This window comes from Athene noctua, chromosome 1 (assembly GCF_965140245.1).
Source record: "Athene noctua chromosome 1, bAthNoc1.hap1.1, whole genome shotgun sequence".
In the NCBI taxonomy this organism is placed as follows: domain Eukaryota; kingdom Metazoa; phylum Chordata; class Aves; order Strigiformes; family Strigidae; genus Athene; species Athene noctua.
The window spans coordinates 250,364,976-250,391,081 of NC_134037.1; the positions used below are offsets into that span (position 1 = coordinate 250,364,976).

Genomic DNA, 26,106 nt, shown 5'->3' on the forward strand with positions numbered 1-26,106 from the left:
TTTTGCAGGTATGCCTGCAGAATTAATAGTGTACAGCTGAATGTATTATTGACAAAGAAGAAGAAGAATATAGACCCTGAATATTTAGCAGCAGATTTTTCCATCCCAACATAGGGATGAAATTAAATCTGTGAATTGTACTCTGAGCTGACCCATTTAATTCAGTGATGCAGTGCTGTTCAGCATCAGAACTTCAGGACAGGCCTTCAAAATTATTTTAGCTGTCTGAATCTTATTTACAAGTCTTAATACCATTTATTTCAATGGAGGTTAGATGCCCAAATATTTTAAGGATCTGGATTCTGGTTGTTAGTTAAGTCTATAATATGTGAGAGTTAAATTCAAGCTAAGGAAAATCTGTTTCCATTCAAGCATTTATGCGTTTAAAATATTTTGCTTTTATGAGCTCTCCGTCATTAAAATTAGAGCCATTTGTACACCAACTAATTCTTATAGATTTAAAATATATTGTCAATATTTGTTTATTTCATCGTAAAGCTGTTTATAAATTAATATAAACGTGTATGATAAGAATAATACGTCACTTAGATTTCCAAATATTCTATAAATATCAGTGTTTTCATCTGATAATAAAGGAGTAAATAAGTTTCACAATTTGAAGGTCTAATTAGCTAATTTAATCTATTTTGTTATTTCAGTGTCATGTGTAAAATGGTTTATGAAAAATTGATTTGGTGCATACAGATGTAACACTGACTTTAATTGCTGTAATTAACATTATAATTGTCCTTATCTGAAAAGGATGAAAAGTTCCTTCAGATAATTTGATAAGTGCAAAAAACAGTGACAGTATTCCAATTCAGAGTTTTATTAACTCTCTTTATAATTCTAGAAATGTAGTTTATGCTTAAATAAAATTTATCTCAAAAAGAAGAATGTTTTGCTCAATAAAAAGCATAAACTAATAAAAACCCATAAACTAATACTGTAGTTCTATATTTTATTATAAAGGGAGAATAATTAGGAATAAGAGAGATACCTTTGCCCTACTGAAGAAGCATTAGGTCTGATTCTTAGCTCTCATACTCATTTGTCACATGTATTTGCAATTTCAGTAAAAGAGACTGTATCCAGGGTACTCCACAAATAAGAAGATGTGAGTTCTGCTATTAGTTCTATCACTGCTATATGATCATGCTAGAGCATTTCTGCTCTTTCCAGCTCTTCCTGTGTCTGTAACAGATCATAATACTCACATCCCATTCTTCTCTTTGAAAACTTTTGTAGTTGTACGGGAAAAAACAATGTGAAAGATTATTATTACCCACATGAGAAAGAAGTATTGGAATGTATATGAATTGGCAGGTTCAAGGATTTTAGTTTGTGTTCAAATTCCCACTGATAAAATGGGTTTGTTTGAGCGCAACCAAGAACGTCTCCTATACATAATAAAATATCAAATAAAATAAACATGAAGATAAAAGAACATACTGTTTTCTCTGTTATGTCTGTATACAGGTATGATATGGTCTGAATGTAAAGAAATTTGGTCTCAAGGTCCAAAGGAGTACCTTTTTGAGTTATGGAATATGCTTGATTTTGGTATGTTAGCAATTTTTGCAGCATCATTCATAGCAAGGTTTATGGCATTTTGGCATGCATCCAGAGCCCAGAACTTCGTTGATGCCAATATGAAAGATCTGACAAGTCCAACACTGGAGCCCAACATAAAATACTACACCTTAGGTAAGTTGATTGCACATGATTAAGATTTACTTCTTGGGCCAAGATGAATTGATTTTCTGTTAATAAGTCTCCAATACTTTAGTTCCACAATGTACTGCCTAAGAAATTCCTACCCCTTGTTCTCATCCCTGCTATCTGATCACAGTTCACTTGGCTATACTCATGTATCTCTTTGGGGACTGTTTTAGACATCAGGCACTGAAATGTTCTAAAATGAAAATAACCCCACAGTCACCCCACCCCTTTTCAAGACTTATTTTAATCCAGGTCATTTCATCTGTTCAGTTACACAATGCTATCCTGCTAACATTTGTGTTGGCACAACTGCAAACGTGGTGTACTGTAATGCAGGGGCAGAACTAAGCAATGAGATGCAGGGATTTCTTAAACCTGCTTTGCCAACATAACCAATATATCTTTTATATATTCTTTGCTCAGAGACTCTGTTATATTATTTTAATATTTCTCAGTCCACTCTCTACCCGTAAGAGAAAAATGTTAATAAACTTTCTTGGCATATATGACAAGTGACTAGAAGCTATTTTGCCCAAATGAGAAAAAATTAAGCTCTGTTTACTTGTCTTCACTCTCAACACCACCACATCTCTCTTCCCTTTATTAGATATTTTTCTCTAGATAATAAATTACATCAGTTTCTATCTCTATTCCATGCATCAAATACTATTTCTGATAAGCTTACATTTCTTCATTATCCAGGCTGTAGAAAAAGCAGAGCAATTAATATATATTCTGAAATCCATTAAATTGTAACCTTATAAATTTTACTGGAAAGCTACAAATTTCACATAAGTTATAAAAGCAGCTAGTTAAATATTAATTCAGTTTTCAGTAACACCCACTTGAAGAATTTGTAAACAGGGACTGTTATTTATGTTCACAGTTTCTGGGTATGAAAAGCACAAGTCTCATAACTCATTTATACTATATAGCACTGTATCATTTAGCGAGGCAGTTTCCATTGACTTTAGTCATGAGTTGTGACTTTGTAATGCACTTAAGCAAAGTCAAGCCATTTTTTAGTATATGCAGGTACACTGATCTGCTTGGAGGACATCTATGTATGGTAGACCTAACATGGATAATATTAATAGTGAACATTTAATGCCACAGGTTTTGTTATAGGCTATCAAACACAACTTGGTGGACACCAGGTTGAACACGAGCAGCAATGGGCCCTTGTGGCAAAGGTGGCCAAGGGCTGCACTAGGCAAAGCATTGCCAGCACGTGGAGGGAGGGATGTTGTCCTTGCCCTCTCCTCAGCACTGCTGAGGCCACACCTGGAGAATTGTGTCCAGTTCTGGGCTCCTCCATACAAGAGAGACATGGACATACTGGAGAGAAGGGCCAGTGAAGGGCCATGAAGATGATGAAAGGACTGGAGCATCTCTTCTAAAAGGAAAGTCTGAGAGAGCTGGGACTGTTCAGCCTGGAGAAGAGAAGGCTTAAGAGGGATCTCATCAATGTATAGAAATACCTGAAGGAGGGGTGCAAAGAGAACAGAGCCAGTGGTGCCCAGTGCCAGGACCAGAGGCAATGGGCATCAACTGAAACACAGGAGGTTCCCTCTGGACACCAAGAAACACTTTTTTACTATGAGGGTGACTCAGCACTGACACAGGTTGCCCAGGGAGGTGGTGGAGTCTCCATCCTTGGAGATACTCACGTGCCATCTGGACATGACCCTGAGCAACAGGTTCTAGCTGGACCTGCTGTAGCAGGAGTGCTGAACCAGATGGCCTCAGAGGTCCCTTCCCACATCAAGCTTTCTGTGATAATACAACTAATCTGGAAACCTAAAAGACATCTGGCAACTAGCCCATACTGAAACTCTGACATCTTTGATTTTAGTGATCCATGAAATCCAAGGTAAAGCTAGCATAGGTATGTCTGTTTATGTGAAAATGTGCAGACTTTTGTCATACAGACATTTTCTCATTTGAATATAGTGTGTAATAGGCTATACAGTGAGGAACTCAACAAACAAAAAAATGTGCACATACCTGCAAGAAACAAAGAGCAGCTAGCAAGTCAATGCATGTGCTAACTAGCCTTGTAATACCTAAACCCAGAGTTATCCACTGCTTTGTCATGATACAGGAGTATTGGTATGGCAGTAAGTTCCTTGAAGAATATTGTTTTCTGATGTATCCATTTTGAATACTGCTGAGCATCACTGGGTATTAGAAAGCTGTATAAATCATAGACTTTTTATTAAATGAATATGTGTTACTTAACAGCTCAAATTACTATTTTTCCAAATGCCAGTGATTGCGTTCATTGCACTATAAATTTTTTCTTTCATTTGGTGGCTTTACAGCAGAGTAAACACAGATAACAACATTCTCCTGAGATGTAGGTAACCCATCCCAGGTAAACCTCTTCTCTCTGCCTGAAGCACAGTAGTGACTTCTGAGTCATCAGAGAATACCTTAATCTCCAGCAAGGAAGTATTCATAGAATCATAGAATAGTTTGGGTTGGAAGAGACCTTTAAAGGTCATCCAGTTTCAAACCCCTGCCATGGGCAGGGACACCTTCCACTAGCCCAGGTTGCTCACAGCCCCGTCCAACCTGGCCTTGAACACTGCCAGGGAGGGGGCAGCCACAGCTTCTCTGGGCAACCTGTGCCAGTGTATCACCACCCTCACAAGAAAGAATTTCTTCCTTATAGCTAATCTAAATCTATCTTCTTTCAGTTTAAAGCCATTACCCCTCATCCTATCACTACAGGCCTTTGTAAAAAGTCCCTCCCCATCTTTCCTGTAGGCCCCCTTTAAGTACTGGAAGGCCACTATAAGGTCTCCACAGAGCCTTCTCTTCTTCAGACTGAACAACTCTGACTCTCTCAGCCTGTCCTCATAGGGGAGGTGCTCCAGCCCCCTGATCATCTTCATGGCCTCCTCTGGACCTGCTCGAGCAGGTCCATGTCCTTCTTACATTGGGGGGCCCCAGAGCTGGACACAGTGCTCCAGGTGGGGTCTCACAAGAGGAGAGAGGGGGAGAATCCCCTCCCTTGACCTGCTGGCCACACTTCTCTTGATGCAGCCCGGGGCACGGTTGGCTTTCTGGGCTGTGAGCGCACATTGCTGGCTCATAGTCAGTTTTCCATCCACTAATACCCCAAGTCCTTCTCCGCAGGGCTGCTCTAAACCCACTCATTTCCCAGCCTGTATTTGTGCTTGGGATTGCTCCAAACCCACGTGCAGGACTTTGCACTTGGCCTTGTTGAACTTCATGAGGTTTGCACGGGCCCACCTCTGAAGCCTGTCAAGGTCCTTCTGGGTGGCACATCCCTTCACCCCAGCGTGTCAACCGCACAATGCAGCCTGGTGTCATTGGCAAACTTGCTGAGGGTGCACTCAATCCCACTGTCCATGTCTCCAACAAAGATGTTAAACAGCTCTGGTCCCAATACTGGTCCCTGAGGAACACCACTCGTCACTGGTCTCCGCTCGGATATTGAGTCATTGACTGCAACAGTTTTGAGCGCAACCACCCAGCAAATTCCTCATCCACCAAGTGGTGCATCCACCAAATCCTTGTCTCTCCAATTTAAGAGACAAGGATATTGTTCAGGACAGTGTCAAACACTTTGCACAAGTCCAGGTAGATGATGTCAGTTGCTCTTCCCTTCTCCATCAGTGCTGTAACCCCATCGTAGGCCACCAAATCTGTCAGGCATGATTTGCCCTTAGTGAAGCCATGTTGGCTGTCACCAATCACCTCCTTGTTTTCCATGTGCTCTAGCATAGTTTCCAGAAGGATCTGCTCCATGATCTTGCCAAACACAGAGGTGAGTCTGACTGGTCTGTAGTTCCCTGGATCTTCCTTTTTTTCCCTTTATAAAAATAAGGGTTATGTTTCCACTATTCCAGTCAGTGAGAACCTCACTGGACTGCCATGACTTCTCAAATATGGACAGTGGCTTAGCCACTTAGTCCTTCAGTTCCCTCAGGACCCACAGATGCATCTCATCAGATACTGTTGTGCACTTTCAGGTTCCTCGGATGGTCTTATCTCCAACAGTTGGTGGATCTTCATTCTCCCAGTCCCCGCCTTTGCTTTCTGTGTCTTGGGCAGTATGACTGGAACACTTACTAGTGAAGACTGAGGCAAAAAATTCATTGAGCCTTCTCCATATCCTGGGTAAACAGGTCTTCTGTTTCCTTCTGGAGAGGGCTAACATTTTCCCTAGTCTTCCTTTTATTACTGACATACCCATAGAAGCTTTTCTTGTTGCCCTTGACATCCCTGGCCAGATTTAATTCTATCAGGGCTTTGGCTTTCCTAACCTGATCCCTGGCTGCTCAGACAGTTTATCTGTATCCCTTAGGCTACTGGTCCTTGCTTCCACCTCTGCAGGCTTCTTTTCTGTGTTTGAGTTTGTCCAGGAGCTACTTGCTCATCCATGCAGGCCTTCTGGTGGTCTTACCCCACTTCCTCTTTGTTAGCATGGACAGCTCCTGAGTTTGAAGGAGGTGATCCTTGAACATGAACCAACTTTTTTGACCATCTACTCTCCAGGGCTTTATCCCATGCTACTCTGCCAGGCAGATCCCTGAACAGACCAAAATCAGCTCTCCTGAAGTCTACAGTAGTGAGCTTGCTGTGCACCCTTCTCACTGCCCCAAAGATGTTGAATCCCACCATTTCATGGTCACTGCAGCCAAGACTGCCCTTGAGCTTCACACTCCCCACCAGCCCCTCCTTGTTAGTGAGAACAAGGTCAAGCATTGCACCTCTCCTCATTGACTTCTCCACCATTTGCTGAAGGAAGTTACCATCAACGCATTCCAAGAACCTTCTGGCTTGCTTATGCCCTGCTGTGTTGTCCCTCCAGCAAATATTTGGGTGATTAAATTCCCCCATGAGGACCAGGGCTTGTGAACGTGAGGCTGCTCCTATCTGTCTATAGAGGTCCTCATTTGCTCAGTCTTCCTGGTGGGGTGGCCTGTAGCAGACCCCTATTATAATGTCACCTGTTCCTTCCCTCCCTTTAATGCTGACCCTTAATCTCTCAGTCAGCTCCTTATCCTTTGCCTGGATGATTGTGAAGGGTGTTGCTTTGGTTTTCTTCTTTTGACGCTTTCCTGTAAATATTGCTTTAAGTACAGGTTTGAACCTGAATGTTCTCCTCTGCAGTTGAATGTGATCACTGTCAAACAACAGTGTCACATTCACTCTGATTGAGAGGACGTTCAAGTAATTCACAGAAGTGAATTAGCTTCAACTGAAGAGATTGATAGAAATGATGGTAGAAAAGGTGATGGAAATAGGTGTTTGGTGTATGCTCTGAGTAAAAAGATGCAGTAAAGTAGAGAAACATTATCATTCCCACAGTTTTGTAATTGTGGATGGCATTTAATGGTTCCAGATCCCCACATCTAAACAGTTCATTTTGGGTAGATCAAACAAATAATTTTTCTATTTTAATTTATTCAGTTTTCATCACTTGGCACTGTAAGCTGAATTTTACTTAAATTCTCTAATAGGCTGGGATTAAACTCCCAAAAAGTTACCTCAGTGATTTTACAGCCCACCTTTATAATCAATACAGTGGAACTGTGAAATGGTTTTAGTGCTACCTGGCTCGATACAATTGGCTAAACAGAAGTGACTACTGCTGTTTGAGTTGCTCAGGGTTTCTTCCCTCACCTCCAGCTGCTGTTCCAAAAAGACCTCCCACAGATCTGTACAGACATCTTGAAATACTGACAGAAATTCTCATCTTTTGTTTCTAGCCAGAATAAACTGGGATCCGTCTGATCCTCAGATCATATCTGAAGGCCTGTATGCAATTGCAGTAGTATTAAGTTTCTCCAGAATAGCCTACATCTTACCAGCTAACGAAAGCTTTGGACCACTGCAGATATCACTTGGCAGAACTGTGAAAGACATCTTCAAGTTCATGGTGATATTTATAATGGTGTTTGTGGCTTTCATGATAGGCATGTTTAATCTCTATTCCTACTATCTGGGGGCAAAACAAAATGAAGCATTCACAACGTAAGTACAACTGATTAAGCTGTTATGATTGTGGACTACTTTTTATGGGAAGTTGGCTGTTTGCATTGTATGTATTAAATTTACTAATTGTTTTATAAAGTTTGCATCTCTTAAAAATTTCTTCATCTTGGATTAAGTAGTAATTTTCTCTGTTGTTCTGGTGCTTAAAGGATATATTTGAAATCAGAGAATGAGCTGTCGATCCCAACAATACTATGATAAATCAGGAAAGACAAGCTGGGAAGGTGAGAAATAGTTGCCTTATATGTGAGAGAGCAGCCAGAACGCCTGTACCTCTGCCTAGGGATAGGTGATGAGCCAGTGAGAGTTTATAGCTCAGGATTAGAGGAAAGACCAACATGGGTGATGTAGTGCATGTCTGCTACAGAATGCCTGATCAGGAAAAGGAAGTAGGTGAGACCTTCTTCAGGCAAGTGGAAGCCTCACACTTGCAGACCCTGGTGCTCATGGGGATTTTTAACCACCCTGATATCTGCCGGAGGGACAATACAGCAGGGCACAAGGAATCCAGGAGGTTTCTGGATGGCATTGACAATAAACTCCTGACACAGGTGATGGGGGAGCTGATGAAGAGAGGAGCTTTATGACACCTGACTTTTACAAGCAAGGAAGAACTGTTTGAGTACGTGAAGGCTGGGAGCAGCCTTGACTGGTTCAGATGGTGGAGTTCAGGTTCCTGAGAAGAGAGAAGAAGGCAAATAGCAGGAACACAACTCCAGACTTCAGGAGAACAGACTTTGGGCTGTTCAGGGAAGAATCTTGTGGGATAAGGCCCTGGAGAGAAGGGCAGTCCAGGGAAGCTGATTGATTTTTGAGAATTGCCTTTTCAGTGCTCAAGATTGGTCCATCTCAATGGGCAGGAAATCAAGCAAACTTGTCAGGAGGTCTGTGTGGATGAACGAGAGTGACTGATAGGCCAGCAGGTTGTAATGCCATTCAGAAGGACCTCGACAGGTTGAAGAAATGGTCTGACAGGAACCTTGTGAAGTTCAACACAGGGAAATGCCATGTCCTGCCCCTAGGGAGGAAGGACCCCAAGCACCGGGACAGGCTGGGGCTGACCAGCTGGAAAGCATCTTGGCAGAAAACCACCTGGGGGGTCCTGATGGACACCAAGTTGACTGTGAGCCAGCAAAACGTGCCCTTGTGGCAAAGCAGACCAACAACCTCCTGGGCCATGTTAGGCTGGGGAGGCTTAAACAAAACCAGAAGTATCACAGACCCCTTACACAGCCCTGTACGTATGTCAGATGACCTGGCAGTGCAATCAGTAATAGCACTCCATGCACAGGGCTTGTTCACAGAGTTCAGGGACTTTGGGACATAGGCTGGTCAGACCCTGGACCTGCAGGACAGCATCCTGCCTGCGAGGGTGATTGGCACCAGCACTTCAGAGTGCAGTGGCTCCCTGCAGCCTGTGGAGCAAGGCTGGTGCCTCTGACAAGTGCCACTGTCATCTGTAACTGAAGCAGGCTAATCACTACAGTGTGATACACATTGTAAAATACTTGTGATTTAATTCAGACAACTCCATATATTCTCACCATTAAAAAAAAAAAAAAATCTAATCCCTTTTTAAAGCTCTGGCTCCCTGTAGTTACCAATGGTAATAACCTATTCCATTTTGAGAGGAGAAAATAGATTCCCCTTTTTTTCTTTGACTATTTTCTTGGTTATTCTTTTTTTCTTCTTCCACCGTAAGAATAGAAATTCTGAATTTCTCTGTCAGGAGTTATTTGGTATACATTTATCATGCATCTCATTTCTAGCTGTGATTTAAAGACAAATCACTTGAGCGGGAACTCATTCTTTTCCATGCTCTGCAGCCCTTACCCACTTAATTTCTGGCTGTCATGATATTCAAGCTGTAGCTGCTATGAAGTATATTTAGCCAGGAAGCAAACTTGGCCAAGAGAAAAAAAATTGTTACTACTTTTTTAGTATTATTTGATCACACCGTAGATAAATTACCTAAAACTATGACTCACAGATGGAATACTGATAAAATATTGTAAGCAGAGAAGTAAATTCACTACTAAAAATAAAACATTTCTTTTAACTTTTTTTTTTTTTCTTAACAATAATGCAACAAAATCCAAAATGTGCTTTGCAATGCTACTGCATTTTTGGACAGGCGGAACTGAGATCTCTTCATCAAAGCAAGGGGGAATATATTTTTAAACAGGTGGAGATAGATATGAAAAGATACCTCAGTGGTTTGGATTTATGTTTATGCATATATATATATATATAAAATTATTAAGAGGAAATACATGTATTTAAATGAACTGACTTGAAAAAAAAATCAGTATCCCCACACCATGGCTTATTACCTTTTCCTTGAATTTGTGGAATAGTGAAAACTCAACTGGAAGGTTATAGTCTGTGAGACTCATTCTTTGAAAAATACTGATTTGCAGTCAGACATCCTGTCTTCTTCACAGTTTCAAAATGTTATATTAATGGTGAAATAATTCATACTAAGTGAACTAATGGTGCAGTTAAAATGAAGTATCTACGGTGAATTATTTTTGTTATGTGCATTCACATTACCAGCAAGCATGTAGCATGTAGATTAAAGTAGTTAACAAGTGAATTGTAATATTCTTTTGAGGATATAATAATAATAATACTAATAAAATTCCTAAACTGAATCAGATGGTTTTATTGTCAATCTTAAATATTAGGAATCTCATATTATGAAACAGCCTGTACCTATGAGATTAGATAGTCTACTTGTTCTGCATAATATCACTATGGTAGAGTTCTGCATTATGATAATGGAAAAATTTGTACACTGTATAAAAATGGTAGCTGGCAATTTATACAGTAAGAATATACATCTTTTCTTCAGTAACATATGTGTGTGTTCAATTTCTCCTTTTAGTGTTGAAGAAAGTTTCAAGACATTATTCTGGGCTATATTTGGACTCTCAGAAGTTAAATCAGTTGTCATCAATTATAAACACAAATTTATTGAAAATATTGGTTATGTCCTTTATGGAGTCTATAATGTTACCATGGTCATTGTCTTACTGAACATGCTTATTGCAATGATCAACAGCTCATTCCAGGAAATTGAGGTAAAAAACTCCATTTATGGTGAAATATCACCACATTTACTGTTATACCCAATTGTCTAAATCGCCTGAAAATTTTCTTGTTGACATCTTATTTAAGAAAAGTAACACATAGGCTTTTGGAATATATTAGGAGAAAACACTAAGTCCACTGTACATTTTTATTATAAAATACCTGGAAATTGTGCAGTTGCATGTGCTTGCAATAGTAAGAACTAGACTGGACTAAGAAACTGCTGGTGAACTGTGTTATGTCCCTGAAGAGGATGTGTGACTTCTTTGTTGATCTTTGCCTCATTTGTAGTTACTACTTGAGTAGCATGCCTCTTGCAGCGAGAATGTTCTCATTCCTATGCCTTGACCTTGCAAGCAAGTCTGTAATATGCTATTTTCTTCTTTTATCTAAACTGTTGCTCTAGTCATCTGCAGTGAACAAAACTTTATTTGACAAAGTAATCAGCAGGGCTACTGAAAATCAGCATGTACTGTTGTATGCTGCGGAAAACAACAGGCTAAATCATTATCATTGTTTAATAAAAAAAGGAAGCAGATCTTCAGGAGCTAGGCCACCTCAGCCTTTCCCAGGTGACGCCCTTGCCACAAAGCAGCAGACTCAGGTTTCACACCTCTTTGGTCCCAGGTTCTGGGCTCTGGTTTGGGATTGTAGCATTGTTCAGCTTGGGCAAGAGCAACACATGTTCTCTAGGGAGTTTCAGATTCTTCTAACTCAGGAGGCCATCAGGTTCACAGCAAATAAAACCAAGCTACTATCTGAAAATATGGTCACTGGATACAAACAGCTTCTATAAACAGCTACAGCGGTACTGAGTCATGTCCTTGAACATAACTTAGGTCCTTTCTGCAGAAACACTATTAAACTTTACATGGAGGAATAAATTGCATATTTTGACTATCGTAAATGTTAAACATAAACCATGGTGATGATACCATACCTGATTTAATCATATATCCCAGCAAACGGAAAGGATTAGGTAAAAATTACCTAATCCTTTCCAACTTTATCTTTAAAGTAATAGAATAAAGTTTTCATTTAAAATTCTGATACTATGTCTTCTTCACAAAAAAGATAATAGACTAATTGCTACAGAAGAAACCAATAAGAAATCAGAGCTTTTAGTCTCATTGAGAGATTGTTATGTTAACATAGGATTTTTCAGTTTTATTTCCTGAACATGAGAGTGTTCCAAGAAGGCAACTACTCAGTGAAGCCCTAGAGCGGGTGAATTTGAGTGTTGCCATGAAGCTTTAACTTGAGCATTGTATTGCTTTTAAGTCAGAGCTCTCCTTCTAATCAGTGTGTTTACAAAGAGAACAAGAGATGTGGTTTTGTGATCCTGTATTGCAGACTATTAGCACTCACTCTGCAGTAGCCAATGTTTAAATCAAATCCACTTTGTTCTTCTGTAATTGCATTATTTAAATGGACTAATGAGAACAGTCCCACTCATTGAAATTTAGTTTTCACATATTATAAACAACTTCTTGATCTGTTGGAGATTATTTTCAGCCAGTTACATTCAAAAAAACCATAAAGTTTATCTAGAGCATCTTCAATAGTCAAGGTGATATTAACAGTTTATTAACAGCCATGTTTCTGCTTTACAGGATGATGCTGATGTAGAATGGAAATTTGCAAGGGCTAAACTTTGGTTTTCTTACTTTGAAGAAGGGAGAACTCTTCCAGTACCCTTCAACTTAGTGCCAAGCCCAAAGTCTTTGCTGTATCTCCTACTCAGAATCAAAAACTGTATTTCTAAACCATTTCTGTGCCAAAAGAAAAGCTTTAAGGAAGATGCAGAGATGAACAAGGTAATTTTTTAATGTGTATACTGACTGCTAATTTTAAAAGATAAAACCAATTTTAAACTTCATTTTTGTTGTTAACCTGCTTTTTCTCATGAATTTCCCAACATCATTAGTCCATACTGAAGTCAGTCATGACATACAGGCTCTATTCCTTAATTTGTTTTCTCATATATTTGTCTACATCTGCCATCTGTTAAGTTCAAAAATAACTTTGTAAATTTACAGTTCTTTCTGCTTCTTGTCACAAAATCCGAGAATAATTCAGGCTGGGAGGGACTTCAGGAGGTCTCTGGTCCAACCTCCTGCTTGCACCAGGGTCAACTCTAAGGTCAGGCTGGTTGCTCGGGGCTTCATCCAATCAAGTCTTGAAAACCTCCAGGGATGGAGACTTCACAACCTCTCTGGGCAGCATGTGTCACCTCCTGACTGCCCCTCAGTTTCTTCTGCCTCTTGTTTGAATTTGTAGCAGCCTTCCAGTACCCAAAGGGGACCTACAAGAAAGCCAGAGAGAGATGTTTCACAGGGGAGTGTAGTGATAGGACAAGGGGTAATGGCTTTAAACTGAAAGAGGGTAGATTTACATTAGATGTGAGGAAGAAATTCTTCCCTGTGAGGGTGATGAGACACTGGCACAGGTTGCCCAGAGCAGCTGTGGCTGCCCCCTCCCTGGCAGTGTTCAAGGACAGGTTGGACGGGGCTGTGAGCAACCTGGGCTGGTGGAAGGTGTCCCTGCCCATGGCAGGGGGTCGTAACTAGATTATCATTAAGGTCCCTTCCAACCCAAATTGTTCTATGATGCTATGATCCTCTTGTCCTGCAGTACTGTGAAAAGCCAAGCTCCATCTCCTCAATATCTCCCTGTATACGCTGGAGGCCAGTGTTAGGTATGCCTGAAGCCATATCTACTTCAGGCTGAACAAGCCCATATTCCCCAGTGTCTCTTCACAGGGCAAGTGATCCAGCCCGAAATGTCTTGGTGACCCTCTGCTGAACTTGCTGAAGCTTTTCTACCATCTTTCTCACTGTCCCACAAGTCTCCCAGGTCCTTTTCTGCAGAGCTGCTCCCCATCCAGCCAGTCCCCAGTGGTTGTTGTTGAGTTATTCCTTCCCATTTGTCCTTATTGAAATTCATAGGGTTTCTGTCACCCCTGTCCTCCTGGATGGCATCCCTGCCCTCAAATCTGTCAACTGCTCCCCCCAAATCTGGCTTTGTCTGCAAAGTTGACAGGAGTGTGCTCTGACGCTGCCTCTGATGCCTGGTCTTTGATAAAGATGTTTAAAAGGGCAAGTCCCAGGACAGGACCCTTATATTGCCTTCTGAGTGCAACCATCCACTTAGGATTTTACCCATCTAGTTGTCCACCCATCCAGGCAGTAAAATCCTGACATGGGTACAAGAATATTATAGGATACGATGTTAAAACCCTTGCTAAAGTCAAGGTAGTGGACATCTCCAGCTCTGTCCTCATCTGCAAATCCAGTAAAAAAATCCTATCTGAGAAGGCCATCCAGATGGTCAGACAGGTTTACTTTTCATAAACCCACAGTTACTTTTCCTAACCATCTTGTCCTCTTCCTTGTACCCCAAAATGTGCTCTAAGATGACTCAATCCATTATTTTGTGTTACTGAAGGGAGGTTTAGTGGCCTGTGATTGCCCAGATCATCATTTTGACATTCTCTGGAGATGAGTTTGACATAAAAAATTTTTCACAGAAAGAGTGGTCAGACAGTGGAATAAGCTGCCCAGGGAGGTGGTGGAGTCACCATCCCTGTGCGTGTTTAAGGGTCGTGATGATATGGTCGATGAGATACGGTGTAGGGGAGAACTTTGTAGAGTAGGGCTGATGGTTGGACTGGATGATCCCAAGGGTCTTTTCCAACCTGAATGACTCTATGATTCTATGTCTTTCTCCAGCCTTTGGGGACCTCTCCAAATTTCCATGATTTTTCAAAGATGATAGCATATTTTCAAGAACTTAATCTGCTGTCTCAGCACCCATGGATGCAGCCCATTGTGTCCAATGGACTTGCCTAGACCAAGTTCTCTCAAGTAACCCCTGACTTGACTGTCCTCCAGAGCTGGTCATTCTCCTCCTCGAATCCCTTCACTAAGCACAGAGGCCTGAGAGACTGTTGGTGAAAGCTAAGGCAAAGAAGGTACCAAGTCCCAAGCCTTACCTGAGTCCTCTGCCACTAAACCCCCTGCCCAATGAGCAACAGGCCCACATTTTCCTTGTTTAGCATTATACTGCTACTGCAGCAGTAGAAGCTCTTGCTACTGCCCTTGCAAATGTCAGCTTAAGGTGAGCTTTATCTTTCCTAACACCAATCTCACATGCCTGGGCAGAGTTTCTCAATTCCCCCTTTGTAGCCTGTCTCTGCTTCCACTGAGAGTGCTTTTATTGTGAAGCATTCTGTTACCTGTTTTATTTGCACAAGTGCAGTGAAAAGCACTTGAGTTGATTCATTGCTGTATCTCAGGTGCTTATTTAAAGAGTTTGTAGTCAGTCTGTTTTTGCTACAGTGTCTTGGTATAAATCAAATGACTTGCTTTAGGAGAATATGGGGCATAGCACATGGTTTTAGGTGGTATTGGAAGTGTAAAGACTAGCATTATTGTAACATGTTATGGAAGAAGACCTTTGCAAGACAGTGAGTAGAAAGGTGAGCATATGCTAACATTCACAGAAAGAAAGGAATTATAGGTTCGTCATGGTGGCAGAAACAAATGTGTCATTTATGGAAATTTTAATGTGGAAAGATCTTAAAATAGGCAGCAGTCTGGCCAGAGGCCTGTTCAAAGTTCGGAGTTCTTGAGTCTGTAGTCAGGAGTCATTAGTCATTAGACTGGGGGCCAGTAAAGAATTTACATGCATCTGTCAGCTCTCTGTTACCAACGTGACAAGCCCATTTTCCGTCACAGTTATCAGTTGAAGAGTAAAAGAGAAAAGAATCTGGTTGCAATCCTAGAAGAAAAAAATGGAGCTCTAGGGAAAATTACTGTGCTTCTGACGAGGCTCTGCCTCTGCTAAGTTCATAGTAGTCTATAAAAACAAACACAGATATTACAAACGTCACCGATGTCAAGATTTTTTTTAATTTCAGATGCCTTATGTGTGCTACCAGTAATTTTTCTAACGTTTCACACATCTAAATTTATTTGGGAAATCTAATCCTAATATATTTAAGACCCAATAGAGATGATACTGTATTTGCTCAAGTTTTTAATGATGCTGGCATTTGCAAAACTTTTAGTCAAGCTGCTTGATGCAAATCAATTTTATAACTTCCATGAGTGATAAAGTCATTATTAAAAAATCATTACTTTAAGGAGATGCATATAAACTTCAAATTGAGTTATGATGAGATGCAACAAATCAAAGGATTTTTTCTTCTAATTCACTTAATTTGTGACTGTCAAAAGCACATAAGCTAGAAATGTATTTTTAATGACTTTTTAAAATTAAATTTATGTTCCCATAAAACAGGTACTCTTAAAAATTCCATTCTTACACCCTAAGTAAAGAAGCTGGATTTTTACCATTCCTTTTCAAAATTATATCCAAGCCTAGCAATTCAGATGGCTAGAAAGGTGCAAAATGTAATAATTACCAATTCTAGATAAAATAGTAACAGCAGATTCTGCTTTTACAGCAGTCCCTCTGAAAGAGATCTCTAAGGATGCAACCATCATTTATCAATTTTTTTCCTAACCCTGAATTTTGGTCTTCAAACATTAATGCTTTCCACTCACTACAGATTGTAGTACAACTAATGCTAAATGAAATGTCCTTACTCCCCAGCCAAAGAAGCTATAAAACTGCAGATGAAATTTTAAAAAAAGCTTTTATGTTGAAAGACATAAAGCAGCTGAGTAACACCTATTTCTTCTTCAGCTTTTCCAGCAGGGTGACTGCTGATTACATTTTTACTTACCTATTGGACCACCACATACTGTGCAGTTGACTTTATCTGAATCTATCAGATGCTGCTATCCTTCACACTCCTAAAAAAATATATAAAATGGTTTTGTGTCACATCTTGACCCACTGTTGATGATTCATTATCGTTGAGGTTGTTTTGTGGCATCTTCTCAAAGGCATTCTCAGGCTTTTTGCGTTTCGACTTTGGACTCATCCTGTGCTGAGCAGGCTCGTGCTGCTGTGACTGTTGCGCAAGGAGCTACTATAAATGCAATGTGCAAAGAAAAGATTTGTCAAGACCAGATCCAAGTCTTGGTGGCTGTGTCTATGCTAGTAAATTAAACGTGACAGAGTTTGTCTGGGCACTGAGGCCAATTCAGGATTGGCTTGTCCCTATTCAAGTAGTTTTCCTCCCAAAGTAGGGTTGCTGCAAGCTCTTGTCCCCAGACCATTCCAGCTGCCAAACTGTGCCTGAGGTTGCTCTGGTGCAAGTCATATTTGGGAGGACACTTGAAGTTTACTGATAGGAGACGTTGCATTGCAGTACCCAGAAATGTTAATACACGCTTGAGTTTACGGATCTAGACCCAGCCTGTGGGTCTTTCTCCTCCAGAACCTGCATCTTCTCAGTGCAAAAGTGGCAGCAGCAACAGGACAAGTGTAAAGACAAGAATTAGGATGAGAAGAGGGGAAATTCTGGCCCTAGAGCCACCTCTGCCCTGATTACCTTTGGCAGAAAATTAAGCCAGATGCCATCAGTGCTAAATGGCGAGTGATTTACATAGCTGTGTTCGAAGTGTAGCACACCAGAAACTAATTTCTTGAGACATATCTACATATAATAATAAAGGCTATGAAGATGTTTTCTTTTAGCCTGTTGATCAAACCCCACAGATTTCTTCTGTTTCAGGCTAGAACCGGTGTTTTAAATATCAAGTGAACAAGAAACTGAAACCAAAAAAGGGGAGAAATAAATGAAGGAAAAGGAGAGTTTTAAAAAACCTGCTTTGAGTTTTATTCTAAATTGAAAAACTGCCTTGTGAATGAGAAAGTTTATGGTCTAAGAGTCACAGAACTTGTTCATCTTCCTGAACTAAAAACTGACAGTGGCACATGATGTATTTAAACTTTTTTCTTAAAACATGACCTTTCAGGGTAGAAATAAGGAACAACTAGTTATTGAAATAGCTTTAAACCCTCATTCAAGCAATAAAAACTATGTTAATTTTTACTTTCCTAGTAATTAACAGTGTTTCTGAAATTTTCCCAAGTGACCTCTGGTTATTGGAACACAACTGAGTCATTTTCTGGGAACCCTCCCATCTGGTCCAAGCACGTATGATTTACTGTCATTCCAAGTGGTCAGCTGCTTCTGAAAACTGGGATTTAAGATGTTAATAAAGTTCTGCACAAAACAGCTACAGTAATTGCATTACTATTCTGATTACATTAATTTTAAGTAATACTAGAGACTGACGAAATGAGAAGCAAGTTTAACAAAGGTGTTTTCTAAGAGGAATGTTCCATTTATGCTGCATTTCTTCGTCTACACAACACTCCTGGAGGAGTGTTTTTGTTAGGGTTTTTATCATTGTTTTATTTAAATTATATTTTTTTACCCTCCATTTAGTCATGTACTGATGTTCAATAGATATTAACTTAAAAATACAAGTTCTAGTTCAGTCATTAATGTGACAAGCTGAGATTACTTTAGTAGTAATTTTTGGGAGAGGATAAAGCCATAGGCATGAAACTTAAAGAGAGTTTAAAAATTTTGTGTAAAAATGAAGTTATAACGAAATCTTGGCAATCTCTGCCACCAAGTGGTCATTCAGCAACATACAATAGATGTCCTGTCACTGTTATATAAGTAGATTCATTGAAGTTATATACTTCTGATTTACCTGCCAACTTTCAAGGCGCAGCCTGTAGCTAATTAGAAGTACATTATTCTGTTCAAAAAATGCAGAGTGCTGAAGGGTCAAAGTTAAGATAAAGATTATTACAGTGTATCTGGTTTCACGAGTTTGCAGTGTCTCCTTTAACTCATTTCACCACATATTACCAATTTTGTTATTTCAGGTGAAAATCAAGTTTCAGTTAAGCATTGGACTAACTTTTGAAGTGAACCAATGTAACATAAATTTGAAACTGGTAACCGGCATGACAGATTACATTTAAAATACCTAATTAAATGCATAATAAATATTTAAAAAATACATCATAAAATTGAATTCATTTGCAGATTATATGTAAACTGGTAAGTACCAGGATCATGAAGGATATCACAGATGCAGAAAAAGTCAGAAATCCAGAAGGACTGGGACACCAGCCACATAGCCGGAGCCCAAGCTCACGCCTTGGGCGGTGAGCCCAGGCAGCTTTGGCCACAGTGACTTTCCTCTGCCACTGAAGAGGAAGCATAATCTTCCTCTTATTCTACTACATTATTTCCAAAAATTGTGCATTAGGCAACTAGGAGCTGAAAAAGCAAGAAGATTTTTTTCATTTTTTTAACCTAGTAATAAAGGTAAGGCCCAAGAGTATTATTAGTTCTAAAATCCTGAAAGACATAGTGATTACAGAGTCATGTAAAACTCACTAGCCACTATTTTTTATTATAAATTAGATACATAGTTTTAAGTTAAAACGTTTAGATAAACTTATGTTTTCTAATATATTCAAAATATTTAAGGTAATTTTATTCAGGCAAGGAAAAGCAACCATAACTTGCCTTTTTATACATCTTTAGTTCAATTTCCGTCCAAATTCAGGTTAATATGTTAGAGATAAAAATGAATTATCTAGATATCTATTTATATATTACTATATGTCTTACATTATTATTTTTCTTAGTCAGATAAACATAGTCTGAATAGATAGTGTTTTCAAAAGTATCTGTATATAGATATTGTGAGTATTTTTAAAGAGCAAAAAGAAAGTCCAAATTCAGTGTAAACTTTATATTAATTTCAAATTATTGTATTTTATCAAGAAGTGTAATCTTTTCTTCAGGAAAAAAATATCAAAGTACAAACCTGATCTAGTGAAAGATGTCCCTGCCCGTGACAGGGGGGTTGAACTATTTGATCTTTAAAGGCCCCTTTCAACACAAACCATTCTATGATTCTATGAAATGCTAAACAAAATCTAAAAATATTTAAATTATTCCATTTGCAGTTTCATGAAGACTTACATGCTTTACTGTTAAAGTGAGTATAAAGTTATTTGGAATTCTAGAAAACGAGAAGACTTTTAAGGAGCAACCTTTGCAGCAGCTGTGAGAATTGAGAATTTTAATCATTGCTGATTAAACAACTGAACCTAATGCCTCATTCAGCCTTTTTATACCTATACAATTCCCAAGTGTTTTATTTTAGGGTTTGTATTAGTACATGTATGTTAGAATGAAGCCCTGGTAAATTCTCTCTGCTGAGAACTTTTTATCATTTTCTAATTGACATCTGGTGAATATTTATCACATATTCCATATTCCTACTTCCATTTATTATCAAAGTTCAACCATGGGAAGTTCCTGTTATACCTTAAGAGTGAAGTATATATGCTTGATTTCAGTTGCAGAAGAAATGGCTACAAGAAGGTTTTAGCCTTCATTAACATCAGGTATTGTGTTTTGGGCTCCCTTGATGCGTGACAGGCCTGTAGAGCTGCATAAGCATCTAACCTTCTCCTGCTTTCCTCCCGAGCAAACTATATCCCAGCATATCCCAAATAACCAAAGGCCTTAGAAGACTTCAGCACAGTAATTTAATATTCCCCAAACTGAGTTAATGTTCTGTCATACGACATATGCATGAGGTAATTAAGCATATTGTTCTTCTATTTATTTTGTACTCTAAATTTAGTTTCTATTTCAGCTTGGTCAAAGGAAGCAATCAAGTATAAGAAGCTCGGATGAAATCCATTTAAACAGTTTAAACAATCCTCCAAGGCAATACCAGGTAAAAACCAGTTTATTTTAAAACAAAATCAAGAAGTAATAGAACTGGCAGACAGACAGCACGCAGCACAAGGACAGTTTTGAATTTATGTTAAACAATATGAATCAAGAATAAATCCACAGACCTTGTGTATATCAGAAATAAATGTCAATGGTTTAGGTATTTGCAGTACAGTCTGAGGTTGTTTTTCTCTAGTCTTTGTTTCTTAAACCTTACCGTTATAGTGCAATATTTTAAAGTGCTCGAAAAATGTTTTTAATTTTGGTGACAGGTTGAGTCCTCAGCTGCACAGTATGAATTAAGAAAACCAAAAAGAAAATCAAAATCAAAATAGCTTATTGTGCTACATCTCTATATACTAATACTTCAAGCACTGCAAATATCTTTCAGGCTTTATGCTATCAATATAGTCTGTTTATTCTTTGTCTCCTAAACAACTGCAGTGAGCCTTTGTGCAATTAAGTATAAAGAGACCCAGCACAGTTCACATAAAGCTCAGCTATTCTGCTCCAGAGGCTGCTCCTTTCCTTCCTGTAATATTACAAAGCAGGTGGAAAGGAAGAAGCAAGGGCTGCGTGGGCAATAGAACAGGACCATCTGAATGCGCAAGGATGTAGAAAACAGGTGTACCTTTTTTAACCATCCAAGAGAGAAAAGTTTTTTCCCTTGGGCAGGCTAACTCAGCTCCACTCTTATATTATGCAGTGTCTGCACAAGTCTATTCCAAAAACTCCCTGACTTTTTCACAGCCAATTTCATTATGATGCAGTGATACATTTGAAGAGTACAGATTTATCCCATAAATGTGAGAATGTGTGGCTTTGTATTTGAAACATTTTTGGATTATTAGAATAAACAGTACAGATGCTGACCTTGCAAGCATGACTGCAGTGATGGTCTAGAACCACTAATCTGGGATGATTCACATCATAACCATCTCTGGTCAGGTCTATTACTGTGGAGACAAAAGCAGACACATAAACCTACATATATTTTATATCTTGTAGTGAAACCCAGAAAGTATTGTTTTGTCATGGGTTACACCACATGAAAATATTAAACCCAAAGATAGAAAGATAGATCCTCAGAGATAATTAGATACCTTGTTCTCATTCAAGTAATTTGAACTAATGGGAGAATCAGGGGTGGAATTCATTTTTCCTGGGAAGGTAAAATTTACATCTCAATTTGCTGGCCTAGGTTCCCCTTTATCATTATCAGAGAGGGTAGTCATTTGAATGGTGGGATTTATTTGATCAGTTTTAGTTGTCTGAAACGAACTGTGCTCCCAGGTTTGCTTTTTCTATCCACAGAGAGAATTAAAGGGGAGATATGTATATTTACATTAGAAAGTATCTCTGTTTGGTTAGATGAGATGCTTAAACAACTCTTAGAATTGTGGGTCCCGTTTTCTCTAAGGCTTACAATGGGAAAAGTTAACTTATCAAATATAATATAAAAGTGGATTAAAATAGACTGATAGCAAAAGGGTTTAGCAATTAGCACTGCTAATCAGGGTCATTAGCATATTCTGGTAGCAATATAGGCTAGATGGTTCCACCTACATGGAAATCAAAGCTGCAGCTGTATTAATCATTCTCACAGACTCCAGTAGTAGGTTAAGCTTCATGAATGATAACATTCCTAAGACATGTTTAGTTTTCTAACTTTCATGTACATATATGTGCAGAATCATAAATTTTAAATATCTACTGTAGATGAAAACAGACTTTTTATTCCTTTAACCCTGTAAGTCCCACACTAAAATGTCTGAATGCAACAGAAGGACATAACACCTCATATTTTGAAATGTCATAGCAGTAATAGAAAGACCAACTAAGAAAACTCTTTTTTCTTTCCTTCTTTCTTCTCTGCAGAAAATAATGAAGCGCCTCATTAAAAGATATGTACTGAAGGCTCAGATAGATAAGGAAAGTGATGAAGTCAATGAAGGTGAGTATGTTTATGAATTGTATGTTTATCTCTAATCAGAGAATCAAACCAATTAAAGCGGTTACATGTGCCACTTGAAAAATATGTTTACAAAATACTTAATCCACTTGACATATTTACAAGTGCAAGAGGTAAAATGAACATGAAATCGAAGTTAAGGAAGAGATGTGGCTTTCTGTCTCTGCTCTCCGATCAGAAACTATCACTTATCTGATGACTTCTTGTGAAAAGTGTTGCTACTGCTAGTAATACCCATGCGTTTCCCATGGTGAGGCCTGAATTTAGTGCAGCAGCTGGTTTGAGGCTCTCCTGTACGAATTCTCCCTGTGTGAATATATGTTCTTATTGGGGACTCATATATGGGGATACACACACTTCAGCCTCTTTTCGGAGTGATTTATTAGCTGGAAACAGCTAGTGAATGCACTTCACAGAAATGTTTTCTTTTGTTTACACCCCTCTGGTGCTGGAAGGACACTTAGTGCAGCAGGAAAAGGAGAAGACCACTCTCTTTTGGACAGTGCTTGTTGCTGGCCAGGAAGACTCAGGCACCTCCAACCTGCATGATATACAGAAAAGGACCTGGACGTGTTGGGCAACAGCCGGCTGCACATGAGCCAGCAGTGTGCCCAGGTGGCCAAGGCAGCCAACAGCATCCTGGCTTGTATCAGAAATATTGTGGCCACCAGGACTTAGGGAAGTGATTGTGCCCCTGTACTCAGCACTGGTGAGGCTGCACCTCGAATAGTGTGTTCAGTTTCGGGTCCCTCACTACAAGAAAGACATTGAGGGGCTGGAGTGTCTCCAAGAGAAGGACAACCAAGCTGGTGAAGGGTCCAGAGCACAAGTCTTATGAGGAGCAGGTGAGGGAACTGGGGGTGTTTAGTCTGGAGAAAAGGAGGCTGAGGGGAGACCTCATCAGCCTCTACAGCTCCCTGAAAGGAGGGTGGGTCTCGGTCTCTTTTCCCAAGTAACAAGTGATAGGACAAGAGGAGAGCCTGCAGTTGTGCCAGGGGAGGTTTAGATCGGATATTAGAAATATTTCTTCACTGAATGGGTTATCAAGCATTGGAACAGGCTCCCCAGGGAAGTGATTGTGAACTGATGTGATCTCTCACACCTGTGCCTTCAGTTTTGTTTAATTCCTGAACTTCATCTTCATATTCCTATCCCTAAGCCACCATTCACCAGCAGGTGCAGAACATCCACTTTTTCCTCTTTCAACAAAGAAATCCAGAGAAAACCCATCATAACTGAGATATTTGGATATGCTGGTTTTTTCCTTTGTTTCTTAATAGTGTGATCTTCTAACATCTGTTACAGGTGAACTTAAGGAAATTAAACAGGACATCTCAAGTCTCCGGTATGAACTCCTTGAGGAAAAATCTCAAAATTCTGAAGATCTGGCAGAACTTATAAGGAAACTTGGGGAAAAGCTATCAGTTGACTCTAAGGAAGAAGAAAGCAAGAGATAACCTAAATGTTTAAGAAGTGCAACAGAACGTTAAAGAATTCACTTAAAGCCATATTTCTGTTTTTCTCAAGTCTAGCTCACATTTCTACAACAGATTCAGAAATTAAATCATTCCAGTTCCTTATTGAAAAACCACAGTGGCAAATCCTCTGGGTCCACGGTAAGGAGGAGATGCCACTTGAGTAAATATATTTATTTATTATTTACCTGTTGAAGAAGACTTAATTTGAGATCATTTCTGATATTCAGTTTACCTCTTTTAGAATTCCAGTGGAATCTTGATGAGCCCAGTCATGAAAGATTAAAGGCATAAATCTAAACTTTTCTTACATTTACTGGTTATTTTTGCAAATTTCCTTTTGTAGACATTCTTACATATATTTAAGTGCAGCAAAAGAGGAAAATTCCAGGCTTTTACATATTTATATCAAATGCTATTTAATTTTTCAAGCATTCCCAACTAGCAAAAAAATCTAACTGCCTTTCTTAAAAATATGCAGGATATTAAAGTAATTTATTTGAACATCTCCTTGAAGAGATAGATATCAGACTACTCAGACTACTGTGTTACCCTTTTCCCTATTTACCCCTGTCACCACTGGACTATCCTGAAATATACCTAGTTTCCAATGGGAGTTAGTGCATTAATAAAGAAATATTTTTCACCAAGTTTATCGAAAAGCTATTGCTGAGGCCTGAAGAAAACTTCTTTAATCCAAAATAATTAATCTTGATGTTCTGATCTGTTTCAGAATTCACAAATTCTCCATCTTTTATGTCTTGAACTAAAACTTGCGAACTTTGAAGTAGGGATTTTAATGTAAAGCTGGTGACACGTTTATTTAAGGTGGAAGATACTAAAATGTTATGTGCAAACCCTATCTCTGAATTCCAGGAACATTATATGTTGGGGACCATGTTTCCCCACAGATAAACTTAAGTAATTGAATTTTTTTCGGATCTATCCTTAGCAAACAAAAAACTGTTGTTCCAAAAATTCATGAAATCTCATCTTCTATGGATTTGCATCCCTTGTCCTTTTTTCTACTAGAGAAAGCTCAGGTCTTGTGCTGTATTCACTAGGACTTCTTCAATGAAGAACCTTCACTCCATGTCATCATCAGAAGTCACCAGTGCTTCCACCCTGCCACTGCAATACTTCTATGTCTCCTTCTGTTAAACCAGAGAAGAGGTCCCATGCTGTGCCTGGCTGATAGTTGTGTGAGTGGCCAGCTAATAAGTCCATGCAGGATAGTCAGCTGGTTTCTGTCTCTCCAGATAGATAAAGGCTAAATTCCATCTAAATTTTCCCTCAGTTATATAGTAATTTGGGTTTCTGACCTCTGACAATCACCAATTCTGGGACTATTAGAAGCATATATTACTTTGGGGATCTCTGCTTCTCTAAGGCTTGGTAGAAATTAGTGAAAGAGTGGTGAAAAATTGTAACAAGAACATCAAGATGTATAATGCACCTGTAAAAGCCTTGTATGTTTAGGAAACAAGGCTGAAAATGGCTTGTCAGTAATTGCTTTTAAATTAGCTTTGTGAAACTTATTTATTGTGGAATGTATCAGAATGTTCTTGCCTCTCCCCTTTAGACTGGAGGTTATTTTTTAATGGGTTTAGATTAGTTTCTAGCTGAATTTACTGGTAGTCCTTTTTAAAAAAATTGTTGGTGAAATCACTGTGTATTTTCAGGGAAAAAAGAGTGCATTGGAAAGGATTTTGAAACCATGTAGAGAGAGGTGGAAGCAAGGGGCTGTGTCCTGCCTGGAGAGCGGTGGAAGCCTCTGTGGCCCCGAGCATGTTTGTTATGGTTTGGGGAAGTGCTCAGCCTTCTGCTTGGCCCATTCAGCCACAAATGGAGCGTGTGGGACAATACATGTCCTTGTAGGCCTCAGGCATAATGAACTCAGGGTTTAGAAACTTTTAAGGCTTCTTCCTCTGAGGGAGGAGAAGGAAAGTATGATTTTCAAAGGTAGTAGAGCAGTTTGTATTAAAAAGCACAGTGCGCTGGCCTGAAAAACTGAACTACAGAACATCCAATTTCGTAACTCACCTTTGATCATGAACAAGCGTTACCTCATAACCTGCAGTATTTTCTGTGGTAATCAACAGCGGTTACTG

The 26,106-nt window shown here is 39.2% G+C and overlaps 1 protein-coding gene across 2 annotated transcripts in view; it reads left to right on the plus strand.

The window, feature by feature from the left end:
• Positions 1–24,996, plus strand: part of TRPC6 (transient receptor potential cation channel subfamily C member 6) — a 111,787-nt gene extending 86,791 nt beyond the window's left edge. Inside the window, exons 6-12 of one of the 2 annotated variants that reach the window (XM_074916664.1) lie at positions 1,480–1,707; positions 7,470–7,734; positions 10,643–10,838; positions 12,462–12,665; positions 20,454–20,549; positions 22,427–22,502; positions 23,826–24,996. In XM_074916664.1, coding sequence (XP_074772765.1) covers positions 1,480–1,707; positions 7,470–7,734; positions 10,643–10,838; positions 12,462–12,665; positions 20,454–20,549; positions 22,427–22,502; positions 23,826–23,977 — 1,217 coding nt within the window. In that variant the 3' untranslated portion in view covers positions 23,978–24,996. The remainder of the gene's footprint in view (positions 1–1,479; positions 1,708–7,469; positions 7,735–10,642; positions 10,839–12,461; positions 12,666–20,453; positions 20,550–22,426; positions 22,503–23,825) is intronic. The other variant, XM_074916675.1, reaches the window with a different exon arrangement.
• Positions 24,997–26,106: the final 1,110 nt, after the last annotated feature.